This window comes from Camelus ferus, chromosome 10 (genome assembly GCF_009834535.1).
Source record: "Camelus ferus isolate YT-003-E chromosome 10, BCGSAC_Cfer_1.0, whole genome shotgun sequence".
In the NCBI taxonomy this organism is placed as follows: domain Eukaryota; kingdom Metazoa; phylum Chordata; class Mammalia; order Artiodactyla; family Camelidae; genus Camelus; species Camelus ferus.
Genome location: NC_045705.1, coordinates 18,235,918 through 18,256,163, shown reverse-complemented (window position 1 = coordinate 18,256,163; position 20,246 = coordinate 18,235,918). Strand labels below are relative to the sequence as shown.

At 45.7% G+C, this 20,246-nt stretch overlaps 1 protein-coding gene across 6 annotated transcripts in view; it reads left to right on the top strand.

Annotated features, from left to right (window-relative positions):
- MPPED2 (metallophosphoesterase domain containing 2) overlaps positions 1-19,080 on the top strand; it is a 162,744-nt gene extending 143,664 nt beyond the window's left edge. For all 6 annotated transcript variants that reach the window (XM_032488397.1, XM_032488401.1, XM_032488398.1 and 3 more), the window contains exons 5-7: positions 11,630-11,745; positions 14,950-15,063; positions 17,664-19,080. In XM_032488397.1, the coding sequence (XP_032344288.1) occupies positions 11,630-11,745; positions 14,950-15,063; positions 17,664-17,782 (349 nt within the window). In that variant the 3' untranslated portion in view covers positions 17,783-19,080. The remainder of the gene's footprint in view (positions 1-11,629; positions 11,746-14,949; positions 15,064-17,663) is intronic.
- Positions 19,081-20,246: the final 1,166 nt, after the last annotated feature.

Below are 20,246 nucleotides of genomic sequence, written 5' to 3'. Positions count from 1 at the left end.
ATATATGGTCAGCTGGCACAGGGGCAGGAGGCACTGGGGTCTGTCTGCTCGCCTTAACCTCTGAATTGAAGGGGCAGCTTAAGGTTCTCACTCATTCCTCTGACTGTGTGTGCTGACAGTTTACAGCCACCATTTTCTCACTTTACTAAATCGGTCTGGACTGAAACTGGTCGTTTAGAGCCAAAATGGTAGATAAATGGAGGCCAGCACTTTAACTTACATCTGACCTACTTGTCACTTATTCTGGCTCCTCTGAGCTTTTCAAATGGCACAAACAGGCAACACGGACAGCCAGCGACATGGGAATTAGAAGACGCTTCATCAAAAGGCACTTTGTGTGTAGTTGCAACTCGTTTACACAGTCATTTGTTTGACAAGCTCGCAAGTTTCATAGGAGTTGTTAACCCCCTTCCACGGTTAAGGAAGCAAGAGATCAAGGAGGTAACTTGCTCAAAATTATGTAGGAAATAAGGTGGAAGAACCAAGACCAGCACCCATGTCTTCTAGGGTCCAGTCAGTGCCTTCCTGTTCATTATCCGAAACTGGTCCCCCTGTATCCAGAGGCTCATTGCTTTGAGAGAGATCCACTCAGTTCTTTGGTATCTACATTCTAAATCTGAGAGATGGTGAAAGAAGGTTAGACTCTATGGGGGTATGAAGAAGATAAATTAGGGGACAAAACCCAAAGGGTTGGTGATAATAACATTAACGTTCATAGGAATGATGACCACAGAAGCTAACATCAAATCCCCACTATAGGGCAAACTCACTGCTAAATGCATCACATATATGATCACGTCCAGTCCTCACAACAAACCTGTGTGATTGGTCCTGTTATCTCCACCGTGTAGATGAGAAAACTGAGATCGGACAGCTGAACTTGTCCAAGGTCACATTGCTGAGTGGAAAGCAGTCAGAATTTGAACCCAGACCTGTTTAACTTTTCACCCTGCATATGAAATCATTGGACTACAGAATGATGTCCACGCCACCTCAGCTCTAGGTGGCCTGGGGAAAATACTAAAATTCCTATTTACACTGTTTTCTATATAATTAATACCTTGCCCACCACTTGGGGTTATTGTGAGCTAATGAATGTGAGAATGATTTGTAACAAGTAAAGTGCTATGCAGTTATATAATGTTGTCTACAGTTAAACTGCAATTCGTCAGTGAAATGGAAGATGAATTACCACCAGCAGACTGATGCCTAGCACGTAGCAGGTGCTCAGTAAATATGTACTGAATTATTTGGATGAAGAAAAGACTCTGCTGCTCAAGACTCCTTTCTGTCCCCACAAATGGCAGTGGGGAGGGGAAAGAAAGAAGGCAAGCCCTACGTCAGCTTCCTGAGCTCATCCCCCAGATCCACCAATGTCTTCATGCAGTAGAAGAAACTGCAAATCTCTCCAGCCACACTCAACTTTCATTTGGCTGTATAGAGATTTTTACGCTGGATACATTTTTTCCAGATGATACATGGTCAGTATAGAAAAAGTAGAAAATAATAGACAAATAGAAGGAGAGGGAAAAAAATCACCCCTATTCTCCTCCCACCCCCGATAACCATTCAGCATCTTGGTCTGCTTCTTTTTTCTAAGCATGTCTTACATACTTGGGTTCATGCTGAGCTGGCACATTAATACTTGGCTTTTCCACAGGCCATCAAGGAATGCACATTTTCTCATAAAGTCACAAACTCTTCATGGACTCTCATTCTTAGTTCAGTTCAATGACAAATTCGTAAGCATCTGCTCTGCACCAGGTGCTTGGAACATGGTGGTGAATCAGACCAAAGTCATGGAACATCAAATCCTCCTTGTTACGTTTAATGAATGGCTGCCTAGTATTCCATGGTCCACTTATCACTTACTCTCTTTGGGTCTACTTTTTCCAGGTTGTCTTTCTTACCAGTGCAGTGCACCCTGAATATATGCCCCTGGTGCCCTCAAATATGAAATTGCATAAAAAGAAACCAGTATTAGCAAAATAAATGTGTAATGACACACAGCCACACAGGTACACTCTGAACTCAACTCAACATAATAAAATATTGTATTATCCTTTCTTGTGGGGCAGATATCTCATCAGTCCATCCCTGCCTGTTAGCATCCATTCTTAAGGGTTCACTGTGTAACAAGACAAAATCCAGCTAACCCTGAGCCCCACCTTGCCTCTATTTCTTACTCCTCTGGGAAAGCTAAGTTAGAAAAATTCTCTTCTGGTTAGGTTTCTGTGACATGTCTACAGGTAGGAAGGGGCAGGGTGGGGGAGTAGGGGTGGGTGGCAGGTGTTCTCTGCCAAGTTTGCTGAGTACCTGGCAATCTTTCCGCCTCCTCCCTGTCCTGTTCATCTTGTGCTTTGGAGCCAGCCAGGCATGTGACACACACGCCCCTCGCAGGCTCATTGTCTAGTGGGATGTGGTTCTGTGGTCCTGGGGTTAGCTGCAGAGCCTTCTTAAGGAGTGTGCAGGAGGAGGTGGAAGGAGAACCCGCACCTCCCGCCGAAGTCCTGCCAGCTGTACCCCAGGTCACTACCTGGCCAGTCTGCCCTTGGAATTGCTGGGTTAATTCTCAGATCATTCTGATGGTCCCCAAGCTCCTTGGAAATTAAGTTACTTAGAAATAAAGGCCACTATTTAAAGACTTCTGTCCAGGGGTACTTTTCTACCTATAATATGGCGAGCTAGTGGATTTATCCTGGAAACTGTATTCAATTTCGTATTCCCAGCAACTGCCTTGCCAGAACCTGGCTCATAATAGGCATCTAGGTCATGTCTGTTGAATGATTAAATGCCCCAGGAAGGACCATACCGATCCCATCCTCCGGGCTTCCAACTCAGGACCTATGCACTTCCTGAAGAAAGGGACTCAGACTTACCATCCACGACTCCTTATGGCCAGGCTTAGTGCCTGGCACATCCTAGACTTTCAGAAACCTTAGGTGAACAAAGTGCATGCTGGATACATATACAATGGAATATTTTTCAGCAATAAGAAGGAATGAATTTCTGACAGTGCTGCAGCATGGATGAACCTTGAACATACTATGCTAAGCAAAATAAGCCAAACCCAAAAAGACAGATGTGGGAAGGTGGGGCACCTGGAGGAGTCAGATTCATGGAGATGGGCTGGGGGAGGGAGAGATGGGGAGCTGTTGTTAATGAGGACAGAGCTTCTATCCCAGCTGATGGAAAAGTTCGAGAGATGGACAGCAGTGATGGTTGTGCAACACTGAATGTACTGAATGCCACCAAATTATACACTTAAAAGTGGTTAGAATATTAAATTTTATGTTACACACATTTTACCACAATAAAAATTACTGGAGGAAAAGATGAATACTGCTTTTGTTTTTTAATTCTCTCTGTCCATCGAGCCTCCCTTTTTCTTTCAGTCTTGGCTGTGATGTCCCTCTTTGAGGAATCTCTCCTGCTGGGGCTTAGAGATCAGTCAGGGCAAGTTCCACTGGGGGCTGCTCCGTTCAAGGCCTGTCCTCTGGTCAGGGCGCCCTGATACATGGTCCTCTGATCTCCTTGGCCACGTCTGCAAGCACCACCGCATAACGCCAAGTCCACTTCACCTGCCCGCCAAGGCAGAAGTCCTGCCACGGTCTTTCCTCTCCCTTGTCAGGCTCTTTGTATGGTGGACGGGAATGGATTCCCTCACAGCCCTATGGGAGGGAAATGGATTGAAAAATCTTCCTCTTCCTGCTGTGAACTTGTTTATAAGATTAAAGACAGGTTTGCTTGGGAGGGCCAGGCAGATGCTGTAAGATTATTTTTAATAATTCAGGGCACACCAAGTTCAAAAACAGGTCACAGTGATTTTTATTTTTTCTTGGTTCCTAAAGCAAACAATGCTTACACATCTCCTTTCCAGCAGGACAGAGGAAAATGGGTAACGGAGGCTTGATTCTGACGCTTGCTCCTTATTAGTTATAAAAAGGGCACACCGTTGACGTGTTTGTGAAGACCCTGGTGTGTGCTGCCTTGGTTTACAAAGCACCTGTTTGTAGCTCACGGGCCTCAGGTGACTACTCGGGTGTGATCTGTTCCTGTCCTGTCTATGGCAGCAGACCACGTTATTCACCCAGGCCTGCCCTTTGTCAGAACAATATCTCTTTTCATCCCAAGAACCTCGTAAGGAAAGACCAAGCTACAGAGTCCCAGTGACATGACAGGGCTAGACAGCTGGTACGAGCGAAGCCGGCTCTGCCCTTTGGAGGCAGGTGAGCCCGTGGTTTGGGCGAGGTGGGCTTCCCAGGCAGCTGCCCGGGGTGTCAGCCTGGCCCTGAAGTTCAGCTTTCCGCCCCTCTCCTGGTCATGTCAGTTGCCGTGTGCGTCTCTTTGCTGCACAAGAGGTGAAGTTCTTCCATGGGCTAATGCGAGACATCGTCCTAATTGCATGGAAGAGTAACTTCCAGGCTGCCAAGTGGAGGGACTTGGGGAGGGAGAAGGCTGGCTTCTTAAACAAACTCTAGAGCTACAAAGAGCAAAGGAGGCCAGGGAGGGGAGTGGGGCAGGTGTCTGCCTTTCATCTGGATAGTCAGGATGACACATCTGGTGCCAGGGAAACTGCTATTTCTAACTGACGGGAAGCTTTGCAGTCGAGGGAGGGCTGAGCTGTCAGGTGAGCCAGAGATCAAGAATTATCATGACAGCTTCATGGCATGTGAAAGGCGCTGTGAAGTGCGGTGTGATTTTAACCAGCGGTGGTTAAATTAGCTTCCCTCGGACCTGGTGTGATGTGCAGCCGAAGAGGGGCCGATGGCGGCTGGGAATGCCCGGCCCCGAGGAGGTAGCAGCCCTGAAGCACCACCATTTAGAAAAGAAAGGGGATGTGAAAACGGGCTCCCGGTTTCTGAGTTTTGCTTCACAGAGGTGCCAGGCGGCGGTGATGGCTTTAATTAGAAGCGTGTCGATTCCCCCAGTGAACTTTCTGAGCCCCCTGTTATAAATATTCCGAGGACCCAAAGCAATCCCCTTCCTTGAACTTCCCCAATTTAAAATCCTGTCAAAATCTAGCCACCTGTACTTGCCAGCTAAGCAGCCTTGACTAACCGTTTTGCCCTGTGCGCTCACATTCCATGGGATTGTCTATGCAAGACTGAGCCGGCCAGCGGGCGAGGGAGGGAGGGAGAGCCTTTCTGAAAAACTTCCACTCAAAAGGGAGCTGAGGAAGTGCCTTTTAATAAGTAATCAGCCAGAGGAAACCAGGCTCTATCTAGCCATCTAGTAATGCTTGCCTGTGCACTGGGGACTTTTCCAAAGTCTGGAGCAGCAGGGTCTATGATTTGATGAGCCGTGGCTTGGGAAATTCTAGAGAGGAAAAAAAATAACATGAGCAATTTTGTGTGTGTATGTGTGTGTGTGTGTGTGTGTGTACACATGTGTATATGTACACACACACACACACACACTGCCAGTTTTTATCATCTATAAATTAAAAGCTGCACATTACTACTCTGTGGCTGTACTCTGCCAAAGATTTTACATAAAGTATCTCCGTGTCTCATTTTATCCACATAGGCAGATATTCTGTTTCTTTTTGAAAGATGAGGAGACAGGGACTTAGAGTAGCCAGTAAGGAGCAGGCCTGGGGCTTGAACATGTGTCTGTTTGACTCCATAATCCATATTCATACCCACTGTCTCCAAAACAAGAATGGCTAACTTGTACAAAACCCCAGGTTCTCATAGTTTCAGGTGGCACAGCTCTGAATGAAATCTGGGTGTTCCGTGAGCTTGCACCTTTTCCTTCACCGCTTTCATGCAGAATCCCAGCAGAGCCCACCTAGGGCTTCCAAGCCCTCATCTCTGCAGGAGGCACCTAGAAGACTGTATTCAAAGAATCCCAAGTCTTTGTGATGCAGCCTCCCACGACCCATGGCCCAAGGGGAATTTGTTGGCACTGACTGACACCAGGGCACTGAACCTGAGGACCCCACCTGAGCTGAATAAGTCAAAACTTCTCAGGGTCAAATCCTGCTTTCCTGGGGTGCACCCTGCCCCCACCGAAGTCGGAGGGGGGGGAGTGAACAGCCATTCACCTGTCCAAACCTGGGATTTATGTTCCGGCAGCTCCCTTCCGCCCACACCGCAGCATTGTGTATGGCAAACACAGATGACCTCTGCAGCGGTTTCATCTCGTCGTGCTTCCATACAGCAGACCTGTTTTGTATTGACGTTGTTCGGAACGGGTTCTGCCCAGGTGAACTCCCTTTTTACCTGCCCTGGACTCTCAGCCCAGAGAGGCCAAGTGCCTCTAATTCTGAGAGCAAGGGGGAGGGTGCCTTGAAAGCACCCGCAGCTTCCTTCCATCTGAGTCTTCGGTCCATTGGCTTCAGGCAGCTGAAGTGCTCCCCTCCTTTCCAGGACTTTCTAATTCCTGTCTGGGAGGGGCGGCCGTGGGCTCCGATTGGCCCGACTGGCAATAGGGTGCTTTGTGGGACATTTTCTTACAAGTTGGTTCCCATGTGGCATTTGTTAGTCACAGCTAATTATTAAGTCCTTGGCCGAGGCCGTAGACATTGTTCCCTAGGATTCCTCCCTCCTCCTCCTCCTCTTTCCCCCCTCGCTTCCCCATTGCTACAAAACAAAACTCATTGTGGGGCTCTGGAGGTTGGCTGTGCACACATTTTCCAGTGAATCCCTGATGGGCTCACAGCTTGGGGTTTCATGTTTCAAGTTGAAACTCAACTGGATAAAGCATTATTCATTGATGCTGACACGTATGGTCTCTGCTCTGTGCTGTTCTTTCTCCTACACTGGACTCGGTCCCTTACAGGCAGTTTAAGTAATTCGTTGAGGGCAATTCGCAGCATTTACTCAGAACATTGATAGTCCTGCACAGAATGATAGAATTCGAAGATTTCTAGACCACGGAAAGATCATCAAGTGCCAGGTTTTTGCCAGCTGTGCTCAGAGGCATAGGTCAGAAAGGAGGAGGGGGCTGAGTGAGTGAGCAGGTTCCCAGCCCCTTCCTCCCCATCCCCCAGCAAGAGCGCCCTGGCATGTCCCTGCTTTGGATCGGGGGCTTCTGCATAAGATGTCTGCAGCCTAAAAGCATTCCTGAACTCCTGTAATCGCATCCACCCACTCATTCATTGCTCAGGTAAGGAAACCGGCCCACTGAGGTCCTTCTCTTATCTAAGGGTCCTGCGAGTTAGTGAAGTGATGCCAGAATGTGAATTAGCATGGTGGTCTCCCACCTCTCTATGCCCCATTTATTATGCCATATGGGGATAATTCTGGAGCCCCTCGTGGGCTGCTTTTCCCATTTCCTGGTCACTGTCTTAAGGAAAAAGCCTTATGTGGAGGATCTAGAGGAACAGAAAGCACCTCAGAAAAGCCATACCAGTATTGTTGAGATCACCTAACATTTGCATTAAGGGTCTCCTCCATCACCCAGTGCCATGGCACCTGCTGGAGTTGCACAGTGCACAGCCTAAGAGGCTGTATGGTTCAGTCCTGTTTACTTTATGAATGTTGAGAGCCAAAACCAAAATTGGGCTGGAAGATTTTAGTTTGGCCTTGTGCAAAGAAGGAACATGGGCTTTGGAGTCAGCAGATCTGGGTTCAAATCTTGTCTCCATTACTTACCAATCCCGAAAACATGAACAAACTACTTGATGTCACGGATTTTCAGGCTTTCTATCTAAAAACAGAATGGCTAATACCCAGCTCAAGGATTGTTACGAGGAATTAAACGTAATAGTCTGTGTAAAACCAAACTCCGACGAAGAGCATCTCAGGGACTTGATAAATGTTCATTTTCCTATAACTTAACCTCTCTCTCGTTCTCACACACATACAGGTTGAAGTCAGAATAAAAGCCCAACATTTTCAAAGTTTACCCTTAACTTGGAAACGTCTGGATTTTGTCACAAGCTTAACATTGACCAAATAAAAGTTAAGGTATCTGTAGACCATGGGCCTGTTTTAATCTTTTACAGAGCACTTGTAAAACTGAGCATTTCCTGAGAGGGGATAGGGCTGTGGGTTTCCAAGAGAAAATTCTGCGGCTGGAAACGGGAAAGAGTGAAAAAGTTAAGTCCTGTTTGTTTGACTCTGGAAGCCCCCAGGATATCCTGGGGGTTCCAAGGCTGGCTGCTCTCGGACAGACTCTGGCAGTGAAATCAGAGCCCCTCATTGTACCAACTACTTGGGTGTGCTTGGGACTCTTTCCAACCCTTCTTTATTCGCCATTCAGGCGGGAACCATAGGCCCAGAAGCTTGTTTTCAAAATCTAGGAAAACAGATGTTTTTGCTTATTTTTCTCTCTCTCATGCCAGAACGCTCACTGAGTTTTCATTGGATTCTGAACTGGGCATTTTTTTTTCTTTTTACTCTTACAACAAATCTTGGGAACGGGGGTTATTATTGTAACATAAAGGGGAGAGATGGACATTCCAAACTGGGAAAGCTCTATTTTAGACTCGAATGAAAATGCTTAAGATCCTGAAGGCAGGAAGTCCTCGGAGGTGAGAGAGAACAAGGCTGACCCCTTGAGCGTGGAAGGAGTCTACCTGGCGTCACCCCCAGGCAACGCGGGGTCCATCCCTGAAGGACTGGGGTGAAGGGTGAGCACAGCCTTTTCCTTGGAAGAAACCTGAAGCACTGCGTTAGCTGAGCAAGAAGACAGTGCGGCTGTGGGAGAGCTGTGCTGATGGACAGATGCCGGGTACCTGGCGAGGGTCAGGCCATTCACAGTCCCGCTGTTTTGTTACCTGCCCAGAGAGCTCAGGTGTTGTGTTCATTTTCCGTTGCTGCTGTAACAGGTCACCACCAATTTAGTGGCATATAACAACCCATATTTATTACCTCACGTTCTGTTGGTCAGAAGTCTGACGGGGGTCCCTCTAGGCTGAGATCCAGGTGTCGGCAGGGCTGCGTTCCTTTCTGGAGGCCCTTCTGGTGCAGTTTGTTTTCTCTCCTTACCTCTTCCCGCTTCTCGCAGCTGCCCACACTCCTTGGCTTGTGCTCCTCTTCCTTCTTCTTCAAAGTCAGCAACAGCAGGTGGGGCCTCTCTTACGTGGCATGGCTCCAATCTCCTCTTCTGCCTCCCTTGCCCACTTTAAGGGACCCTTGTGGTTCCACTGGGCCCACCTCGGTAATCCAGGAGAATCTCCCTCATTTAAGGTCAACTGATTAGCTCCTGAACTCCACTGGCAACCTTTTGATCCCCCTTTGCCATGTAAGGAAATATATTTATAAGTTCAAGGGAACAGGACATGGACCTCTTGGGCATCTTGGGGGGTGGGTAATTGTTGCCTACGGTAGATACATAGGTCATGTCTACCCTGAATATAATAACTGTGTATGTTAGGACTCTTGCAGTTGCAAGAAACAGGATCGAACTCAAGCTAACAAGAAGAAAAGGGTTTTGCTGGCTTATATGCTTGGAAGGGAAACACAATTTGCTTCAGGCACAGCTGGCTCCCCACGCCCAACAAGGTCATCAGGGCACTCTGTTCTTTGCGATGGTTTGCTTCTCAGGCACAGGCTGTCTGCATGGTGGCTAAGCTAGCTCCTAGGCACTGGCAGGCTTACGTAGCTCTCAAGACTCAGGGTCCCAGAGAGGAAACCATAACTTCTTTTTAGGTAGCACCAACAAAATCCTGAGGGTGACTCTCACTGGCCCAGCTTGAGTCATGTGTATCTCCCTAGACTACTTGCTGTTCCGGAGAGGCAGTACGTGCTTCCCTCTAGAGCAGGGATGAGTCCGCCTTACCAGAGCCCAGGGAGGGAAAGGTACTGCAGAAGAAATTGTTTCCAAAAGAGGGGGAATGAGCTGGGCAGGCAGGACCCATGGGTTTGCGCTCCAGCGTCTTATGGCTGGATTTCAGAGCCGTGCAATTGATGTATTATTCCAGTTCAGTGCTCCTTTGACTTCAAGCAGTAAGACTCTCAAACTTGAAAGAGTACAGAAGAGGGCTCCCTCAGGGCAAGCAGTAAGTTAATTCAGGTAATACGTAAGAGGTCTAAAAAGAGGAATTGCATGGTGGTTAAGGTCTGGGTTCGGGGACCCAGCTGCTTGGGTTTATGTCCAGTTTATCGGTTGTGTTTACTTGATGTCTCTGTGCCTCGGTTTCCTCATCTGTAAAATGTGGTTAATAATAGTACCCGCCCCATGAGCTTGTTGTGAGGTTTAAATGTGTTAATACAAATAATGTGCTTAGACTCGTACCTTGAATAAACACTCAAATAATAGCTTTAATGATGATTATTATTATTACATTGCTATGGTTATTACAAGTAGGTTTCCCAAGGATGACTTAGGGACTTAGAAAGTGGTTAGGAATCAAGTCAGATGCTTCCCTGGTTTCTCTTTTTCTAGCTGAGGTCACAGTCTCTGACCTCTGGAACTTACTCTCTCAACCACCTCAGTGGGAACTGAGGCTCTCGCCTGTAACGTGGATTTCAGGCGCCATCCTTCCATCTCTGGCCTTGACTGTACATGTCCTACACCAGATGAATGCTGGTCAGTGTTTCTGAGGGCAGAGTCTCCAGGGACTGATTAGTCTGGCCCCTGATCGGCTGTAGATAGTAAATGCCCCCTGTTTGATTAGCTGTGACAGACCGGGTGCCCTGGTGCACAGGGTTACCTCTCAGTAGGCATGGCAGGGGCATGAAGGGAAGAGTTGGGCTTAGGCAGAAATTTAACCAACTTATAGCAAGTGGGAATTTTCCTACAGAACACAAGAGAGTCAGTTTCAACAAATAATGGTTACATCTGGATGTTTGGGGAGAGGACAGCAGTGGGCACTGTTTCATTCTGGTGTGATTTTAGCCTGTAGTGTTTGTAGAGAGAAATGGATCATTCTCCTGTTATGATAGTGGTGGAGACATTTTCAGCTCCATTAGAAATGCTCATTGGATGGACAAAGACCCCATTCATTTCTACAGGGAGCATCGATCTCAGAAACTCATTCCTGGAGCAGAAGTTCCTGAGAGAATGGAGTACTCACATTCACTGTCAGGAGAGGGGATTCCAGAGGGAGCAGGGGTGTGCCCAGAAATCTTCCCTTTGGTGACAGGAGGAAAATTCCACAGTGGCTTTTTGTTCACTGTGTCCCCTCTTACCTTTCAGAGCCCCCCGTATTTCCTCAGTATTCTCAGTCGGGAATGTTCAGAACATCTCCATGTGTGGAGGGTTTTGCCTTCAGAGCACACACTTGTCCTTTTCTCCAAGGATTTCAGTAAGAATCCTTCTGGTGAAGCAGTTCCACAGTGATAAGGAGGAAGAAAGGGTACTGATGGAATCTCTAAGCTCTCAGGCACTACAGGAAGGGCGGAAAGTCTTTGGATCGGGGCGGGGCATCTTTAGGAAGCACTGAGATTTGGGGGAAGACAAAGCATTGTTAAGGTTTTGATAGAGGTCGGCTGGCAGAGTCTCTACTGTAAAGGCACCTGTGCCCCGTTCTAGTTGAACAATTCGTGGACTCCACGCTTGCTTTCAAATGGATTGGTTTTGAAGCAGTCAACAAAAAAGCATCCTGCTGCCAGGGCCAGTCATCAAAACGAGAAAAGAGTGATGCAAACCGTGGGGGAATGTGCGAGAGAGAAACATTGTAGAGCAGAAATGTGGTTCTGCTGACCTCATACCATGTCCGTTATCTCCCCCAAAGGACCCCGTGGTTTAATGGATGGGGCTTTAACCTCCCCAGAGGCCAGTCCCTGCTGGACAAGTGGAACCTCATCCCCGAGGGCATCGACATACTCATGACACACGGACCTCCTCTAGGTAAGTGAAGCAGAGGTGATCCTTTCGTCACACGTGATGCCTGTTTCCCCAGGCAGGATGAATCATGCTTCAGGGACATAATCAATTTCCTCCAAAGGAAAAAAAAAAAGGTGAATACAAAAAGAAAAGTCAGTGTCTTTAAAGAAACCCAGTATAATAATTAAACTCAGCAGTTCTGCTGGGCTTACAGGTGTTCCTAAAATTGCATTTTTTGATTTAGTCAAGTCAGGGAAAATCAAATGAGTATGGAGCACCACAGTCTTTTGAGCTTGATAATGTATTCTAAGAACTGTATTCACCTTGGAGTGAGGGGGGTTGGGTGGGGAGTGGGAGGAAGACACAGACCCCCCCAATCACAGGGCTTTTGAATGGCAATGACATGATGGAAACTCCTGTTCAAAGAAGCTCATTTTCCTTTTCTATATAATAGTGGAACCCAGGAGACCTTTCAAGTATGACATTCGCTAATTATACAAGAAAAGAAACCCCTTTTTTTAGCTAAGGTGTTAAGGACTTATGGTGAACTTTACTTAAAGATACCCATCTTACAGATGCAATGAGCCTGCACTCAGCATTCAAAGCTGCCTTCAGTTATCCAGACTACGGGTCAGAAGATGGTTATTTGATTTATATAATTATCTTCTAATTATTCGTGAGCTTGTTTGCGGTTTGGGTTAGCCACAGAACATTATTCTGACAGGACTACCACCTGGGTCCTTCCGTCTACCAGGTGTCTATGATGCCAGCCCCCTTCCTTGTCAAACTAAGGCATGCCCAGGCAATTCAGATGCTTCACTTTTAGTAAGAGAGTCTTCCTTTTTTTTTTTTAATTGTGTTGAAAACCACGTAACATGACATCTCTTCTCTTAACAAATTGTTAAATGTGCAGTACTAGCAGAGTTCTTCATCATCTTGGTTTGGAGAGAGGGGGAAAACACTCAATACAGAAATAAATGATTTTCACAATTTTTTCCTGTGGTTTGGGGTTGCTACCCATGCCAGTTCTCTCCTCTGTCAGCCTGAAAAAACAAACAAACAAACAAAAAACCTAACACCCAACCCCTAATGTGGATTTAATCCTTGCAGATACTTTCCCCTCCACACCACTCCGTGCCGCCTTCCTGCCTTTATCAGGGACGTGCTGTGTGTTTCACACAGAAACAGCGGAAGGGAGGACCAGGGCCAGAGCCATGGTGGCACATTTCAGGGATGGGGAGAAACCAGAGAAGGGGAGCCAGGTCGGTCACAGACGGGGAAGTTGTACAGATCTGCATAAGATCGGCACTTCCTGCCTTTTTCCAGCTTCAGAATCACCCTGACCTTTTTCCCCCCTCCCTCATACTACCCACTCCATACTTTACAAGATTAGATTTATCAGTAAGCTTTATCAAGTCATAATTAATTCATCTCCCTATTTTGCAGTCATTCGAGACTAACTAAATCATTCCATTGCCGGCTAAATATTCTGATCCACACGAGTTACACAGGAGACCCTCCAGAGACCCCATCCCAGCTAGCTGGGTCCTCTCCCTGGGCAGCCTGGTTGGGCGTGGGCATGGTCCCCCTCAGGCTGTTTACTGGGAGGGACTTGGACATCCTCAGCGTGGAAACATATACGAGCCTGAAGTGTTATTTGGAAGATAACTTTGAACACAATGGTTGATTCACAGACTTCACCAAGTCGTTAATTTTGGTACAAAAGCAAGTGGCAGCAGTAGTAGATCTGAATTAGCCTCCAGAGAATTCAGACACCCCTGGAAGTCTTACGAGAGGGAGGCTCCCATCCCACTGTTTGCAGTGAAGCTGGAGTAATCCGGAGAGGGGCTGTGCACTTAGCCGAGTAAGAGCTACATGCAGGAGTTCCAACTGAAAGGCCAGGCAAAGTTTTCATGAGGTCACGTTGAGCCTTAATCAGTGTTGTTGCTGGGGTTCTCGGGAACATTCTGGACTAGGAGGTGGGGGTGGGCACTAAGCCTGGCCTTGAATTCTGTCCGGCGGGGGAGGGAGCAGTGGCACGTGGGACTTCGCTATTAAGGTGCGAGCGGGACACTTTCTCAGGTGATTACATATGAGATGAGATATTTTCCCTCTTAAAGAAAAACACATGCATGAGAGAATATGGCAGTCACGGTGGGATTAAAGGTTTTCTCCCTCTAATTAGCAAAGTTTTGAAACCCCTGGTTGGATTTTTATTGGGCCCCCAACTTTTATCCGATGTTTATCCTGTAGTCTCTAACCACTCCCCACGTGCCAGCCAACGTGTCTTTATAGAGATGCTAGATCGTCATTTCTACAGTTTTGCCAAACAAAGTGCAAAAAGCTGGTCTGTCCCTTTCTGCCAGGTCACTCCCGAGTGGTAGAAGCCACCTAATGGAGCTGCGGGGTGGACCCCCCGACCACACTTTAGCCTTCTGTCCCCCTGCCCTCTTTGCACCCCATCCTGCCAAGGTGACTGGATTCCATTTGGGCCATAATCATTCAGGGAGCTGACTTTTGCCATAACTGATGTCAATTCTTATGGATTTTCTGCATTAGGCGTAGAACTAAGTGGCTTTTACATAAAGGTAGTCAGTTAGCCCCAGCTCACTGCAGGCCACCATGAGGTCACCAGGGTTGCCCTGTTGCTGAGAGGAGACCGGAGGACAAACTTGGCATTCCCAAGCTTTGATCATCAGGAACCACCAAGGGCTGAGAGCTGATGTGTCTAAAGAGAACAAGGTATCTTGTGGCCAGTTTATAGGCAGCCCCTCCTAGCCCTTTGTACAAGCTTGAAAGTAGTCTGCTGTAAGAGATACAGTAAAAAAAAAAAAAAAAAAAAAGAGAGAGAGAGAGAGAGAAAGAAAGTAACTGAATTGAGGGGAAAAGAGAGATTATAGGACTGCCGGGAATAAATGTCATTGGGCCCATGAAGAAGATTTGAAACCCATGGCTGAATAAATCAAATCCCTTACAGGAAAAAAAAAAAAAATGTTAATTAGCAGGAAGGGAAAAAAATGGAAACCAAAAAAAAAAAAAAATTCAAGAACCTCAAGAAGACAAAGTGACGAGTAAAAAGTTCCTTAAAAGCCATTGTGAGCTTTAATGGAGAGGCTAAGATTACAGATAATGTAATAAACCTTCTGTGAGTTACGGCTTCCTGAAAGTCTAAATGAAATCTTACCTGAAGACAGAAAATTAAGCGTATTGATTACATTTCGCCCTTAGGTTTTCGAGACTGGGTTCCAAAGGAGCTTCAGAGAGTGGGCTGCGTGGAGCTTTTAAACACAGTCCAGAGGCGGGTCCGGCCCAAACTCCATGTGTTCGGTGGAATCCATGAAGGTAAGGCCAGGAGGAAGGAGTTCACAACATGCTGAGTCATTATCCGTGACCTCGTTTCACAGTGGGGACCTGTTTACACTGGGGATAACTGGAGCAGTGGTTTCCAAACTCTTCTTACCAGTGGGACCCTTCCATGAGGTGACATGTTAGGACAGACACCCACATCCAAAGCTGTAAATATTTCATATGGACCTACTCTCTTTTTAAAGAGAGTGAACAGTAGGAAACCAGGCCTGGCCCACCTTTTGGAAAACCCAGCACTAATCCCAGAGAAATTCAGGAATCTCAGGGCTCTGGTGAAGAATGTTTGATAACCATGGCTGCAGAGCAGCCCTGAAGAAACAAAGGACAGATTTTCTCTTTAAGAGTGTCAGAAGAAATGGCCTGGATTTTAAACTAAATAACTTCTGTGGCCTCTTCCCGCCTATAAATATTGTGCTTCATATGGAAGGCACACGAAGACCCAGGAAGGCAAGACTTTTTCCAGAAAATAACCCCGGACACGCAATGAAAGAGCTGCAGGTAGACATTTCCTTACTCACCTCGGAAAACCGTTTTCGGACTTCTCAGAAGTAGTCAGCACTGTCAGCTCAAGCCGAGGTTAAACAGCATAATTAAATCTCCCCTAAATGGGAATCGGTCCAGTGGCCATTTTCTGCCTTTCAAAAGTAAGCTGGAATCAAGTTCACAGAACCTGAAAGCCTCACGGGAAGCTTCAGGGCTCTAGGTTTGTTCTGTTCTGACTTTTTCAAACCGAGGGTAACTGGGCCTTTGGACAGACACGAGGCTTCTGTCAGCAGGCCTTCGGTTTTCTGGCAGTGCAGGCCTCTCTGGTTATAGATCTTGGTGTGCAGTGGGTGCACGGACATGGGCAGCCTCCGTATTCCCTCCAGCTGCTGACTGTTCCCCAGAATTATTTGTGCATCTGCAGGTGAGGTGTTTAGGCCTGGCACAGTAAAAAAAGAGTTTGCTTTTCAAAGCCCACAAATCCAGGGGCTTTCTGGTTAGGCAGGTAATAAACAGCGTATTGAGGATCATCCAACTGAGGCCAGAGAAAACTCAGCTTTCGCCAAGTGCAGGCACAAGCCAAGTGGCTGGAAAAGGGGAGCTGGGGTAGCTCCCCGAGAGTGGATCTCATCTTGCCCTGACTTTGAGCCATACTCTTTGAAAAGGAGGGCACTTCTCTAGGGCATGACACAGGCTGGAGGGGAGCGGGATGGAAGATCATGCCTAAACTGCATTTCTGGGGAGCAGTTATCAGGTCTGAATTCCTGCATCATGCCTGTGAGGTTGCATTTCATCTTTTTTTTTTTTTTTAATCATTAATTAGCTTTAAACTAGCCAGACAATTGGGGAATTCCACTGCAGTCCCAAAATAATAAACTTGCTTAAAAGGGAGGAGATCATATTCAAATAAACTTGTCTCGCTTGTATTCGCTTAAGACAGCTGAAGAGGGCAGAGAGAGGGCAAATACCAACCTCTTGATGGAGAGAGATAACAAGACTTTATGACCCCAGAACTAAACAGTGCACATTTTAAATGCCTCTTTTCTTCTCTTAAGAGATTTTTCCATTGACCCTCATTAAGCTCTCTGCAGGCTGACTTGGAGAAATTTTAGCAAATGGAAGGGGAAAAAAAAATCTTATCAGTTATTTCTGTAAGTCCTGATAATTTTTTTTTCACAGACCTATTTTTCTATGCCATAAGAGCCTGATACACACGTAGAATTACAAACTGAATTGCAGAGGCTGTAAGACAAAATACAAGGTATCCAGGGAATGTGCAAATTTGCAAACGTGCTAAAAATTTCAACACGTTAAAATGCATAAAAGGAACATACGTACCAAATACCCAGAGAAACTTTCTTCACTTTCTTCCAGTGGGTCACAAGAGATTTAGAATGCATATGGGAAGTGTTTTCGCTTGATCCAGTGTCCAGGTAGGCATAGGAAGCAGTGTCCCATGGTGATGTCTCTCCAGATCACTTGGACATTTGATTTCCTGATTCTTTTGAAGGAAACGGAACTCAGCAATTCAAGGAGGAAAAGATCGCTTATTGTTAACTTTCACTGAGGCAGTTTAGAGCTAATTTTATACATAAGGAAGCTAAGCATCCACCTCTCCCAGCTCCCCATGCAAAGCTCATCCCTTTCTCACCAGTCCTGAAGCCCATTTGGGGTTTGGATGATTGGATGCATTTTCCTCTGAGGAGTTTCTTATTGCTACTCATCCACCTTTCTAGAACTCAGTCGTTCATACAGGGCTTTGAAATGAAAACTATACTTTAAAAATAGGGGGGAAAAAAGTTTTTTCTTTATTCTCACTAGTAAAGAAATCACAGCCCCTCCCCGACAAATCTAGTGGTTAAATAAAGAAAAAAGAATCACTTTTCTTTGAGGTAGCAGATGCTCCCTTTTAAGAAATTAAAATCAAATCAGGAGGCAGCTTCTGAAAGCCGTCCCACCTAGGGGATGCTGCACTGAATTTCATCTCACTGCCCACTGGCAAAGATTTTGTTGTTTTCCTTGTGTGATGGCCCCACGTTGAGTCACGGTCATCGGCATGCATTACAGTAAGTGTGACGCTCTTCTCTCCACAGGGTACGGCATCATGACCGACGGTTACACCACGTACATCAATGCCTCAGCCTGTACCGTCAGCTTTCAACCAACCAACCCTCCAATTATATTTGACCTTCCAAACCCACAGGGCTCCTGAAGCTCTGAACGTCCAAGTGGAATGTGAGGGAAGATCTAAAAACTGCCATTTTTCTAATTATAAACTTACATTCTCTTACTTGTTTATTTCCAGGTCCTGTGAGGTTTTTTTTTTTTGTTTGTTTGTAAATTGCTGGAACACAGATGATGCTAGAAGTTGTGCTTCTTGTTTTTTTTTTTTTTATAAATGGGGCGTCCATTTGGAATCAAAGGAGCATTGTGAATTTGTAAAATGACTTCTCTTTTCTCCAAGGCCACGCCATTGTAAATTGTTAGTGTTCGCCAAAGGACAGCCAAGCTTTCTTTTGCAAAGGTGACAAAAGTCTTATTTTAATATGCTTTAAGCTGAAAAAAAAAAAGAAAAGAAAAAAAAAAAAAGAAAGAAACAGGTAGGCAGTGTTTTAAAAAAACCACCCAGATTTGCACAACTGTTGAAGAGTATTGTTTGAAGTATTTTATTTTTTGATGTTTTTGTTGTTGTTATTTTTCTTGGGAATGCTTCTTATTTTGCAGACGTGGCCCGGATGTAGAGCAATCTTTTCAACAAAAGTAGGCGCGGAAAAGACTTCCCTTCACTCTTACTATAAAGAAAGCTGTGTCAAGGGAAGAAAACGGCCCTCCTTTAAAGGATGGCTTAGCTAGTGAGATCCATATTGTGGTTATACAAGGTCTCATTGTTTGTTTGTTCTTTTAAATTATTTTAGCTTTAAAAATATGGAAATGGAATCTGTCAAGAGCAAGTATTTCATGCAGTAAAAAATAAAATGAGAGTGCAGACTCCTTTTTCAATATGGGTTTATATATATATATATAAATATTTTTTGTGTATTATGACTAAGTTAGGAGTTTAATATTGCCAAGGACAGTACAACTGTAAAGGGATGCTTGATAGCAGGGCATCAGAAGTCCGAAGGAACTGACACATTTTCTCAGAACTCAAGGTCTTAAAGAGCTTGAGTTAAATCTAGGTACAGTCGCAGGCGTGTATAGACTTAAATGGATGCAACGGAAGCTAACTAAAATAAGGCTTAGTTGTCCTTTATATTTAAATACCCTGAATTGTCTTCTTACTTCCTACCCACCCCCCCATTTTGCACTGTGTGTCGATGCAATCTTCGCTAGCACAAAATATTGTCGCTAATAGTCATTTCTGTTTTCCCATTGTAAATGCTGTTGAGCTTTATTCTATTTTATGTTATCTTGTTAATGAAATTTAGGAAAGCAGTTGTTTCTTTAAATTTATTGTGATATTCTATATCTAGCGGCCTTTATATGCAAATAAAACTGCAAGATTTTTAATTCCGTGCTGTTTGGAGGGTTGGCTGGTGGGAGGATCGTGCTTTCGTCTTGGGGAGGGAAGGATTTATTCATATGCAACCTCAGTACTCCCTTTTAGAGGAATTAGGATAAGTTACTTTTTTTTCCCCAATTTTCAATAAATTTTTATTACCCTCCATTCACAGGCTGGCAGGTAGATCAATAAGGCACTCAGGGTACTCTTTCCTTCCATCACGCTGTCATCTATCTTGCTGTAGATTTTAGAGGGTGAAGATTTCTTCTTCGGCCATGGTAATTTCTACAGGAAACAGGGGCCATGCAGTGGAGGCTGGAGACGCTGTTGTGGGCGTGTGCGTGGTAGTAAGAGGGCAAACGAGTGGGTGATAGAGTAACCCCGGCACGTTCTCCTTTGTCCCCAGGAGCAGTTAGCATCTCCCCATCACTGTTTTGTTAATGATGTCCATCACTAGACTGCTGTGGCAGCCAGGAGGTGGCAGAGGGCAGGGTGGGGAAAGCCACGTTATGGCTTTTGCATTTTCTCTGGAAGAGCCATTGAAGAAAAGCAGCACAGTCTTGAATCTGCAAGTATATCCCGGAAGTCTGCGTTCCAGTCTTGCTATATTCTGACATATCTTCTGTCCTTCCTACCCATGGTGGATCCTTTGGTGTAATTCCTGAAAAGTATTCTTGATTTCAGGGGGAGGGTATAGCTCAGTGGTAGAGTGCATGCTTAGCATGCATGGGGTCTTGGGTTCAATCCCCAGTACCTCCATCGAAACAAACAAACAAACAACAAACCTAATTACCTCCTCCCCCCAAAAAAAATTTTTTTCTTAAATCGTGTGATACTGGTGAAAGGATAGACAAACAGATCAATGGAACAGAATGGAGAACCCATAAATAGACTCACACAGTCAACTGACCTTGGAGAAAGGAGCAAAGGCTATTCAATGGAGAAAAGATAGTCTTTTCAACAAATGGTGCTGAAACAACCTGACATCCACATGCAAAAAAAAGTGAATTCTTGATTTCAGTACCAGCAGAGTACAGAAAATGTTCTAGGCCAGAATTCCAGCTCAGACTCACATGTAGTCATCCCAGGCCATCATAGTTGTTAATACTTACTAAGGGTCTTGGATGGCCACCCGGAGCTGGAGGTGGTCCATGACCATAGTAGCTAAGATGTG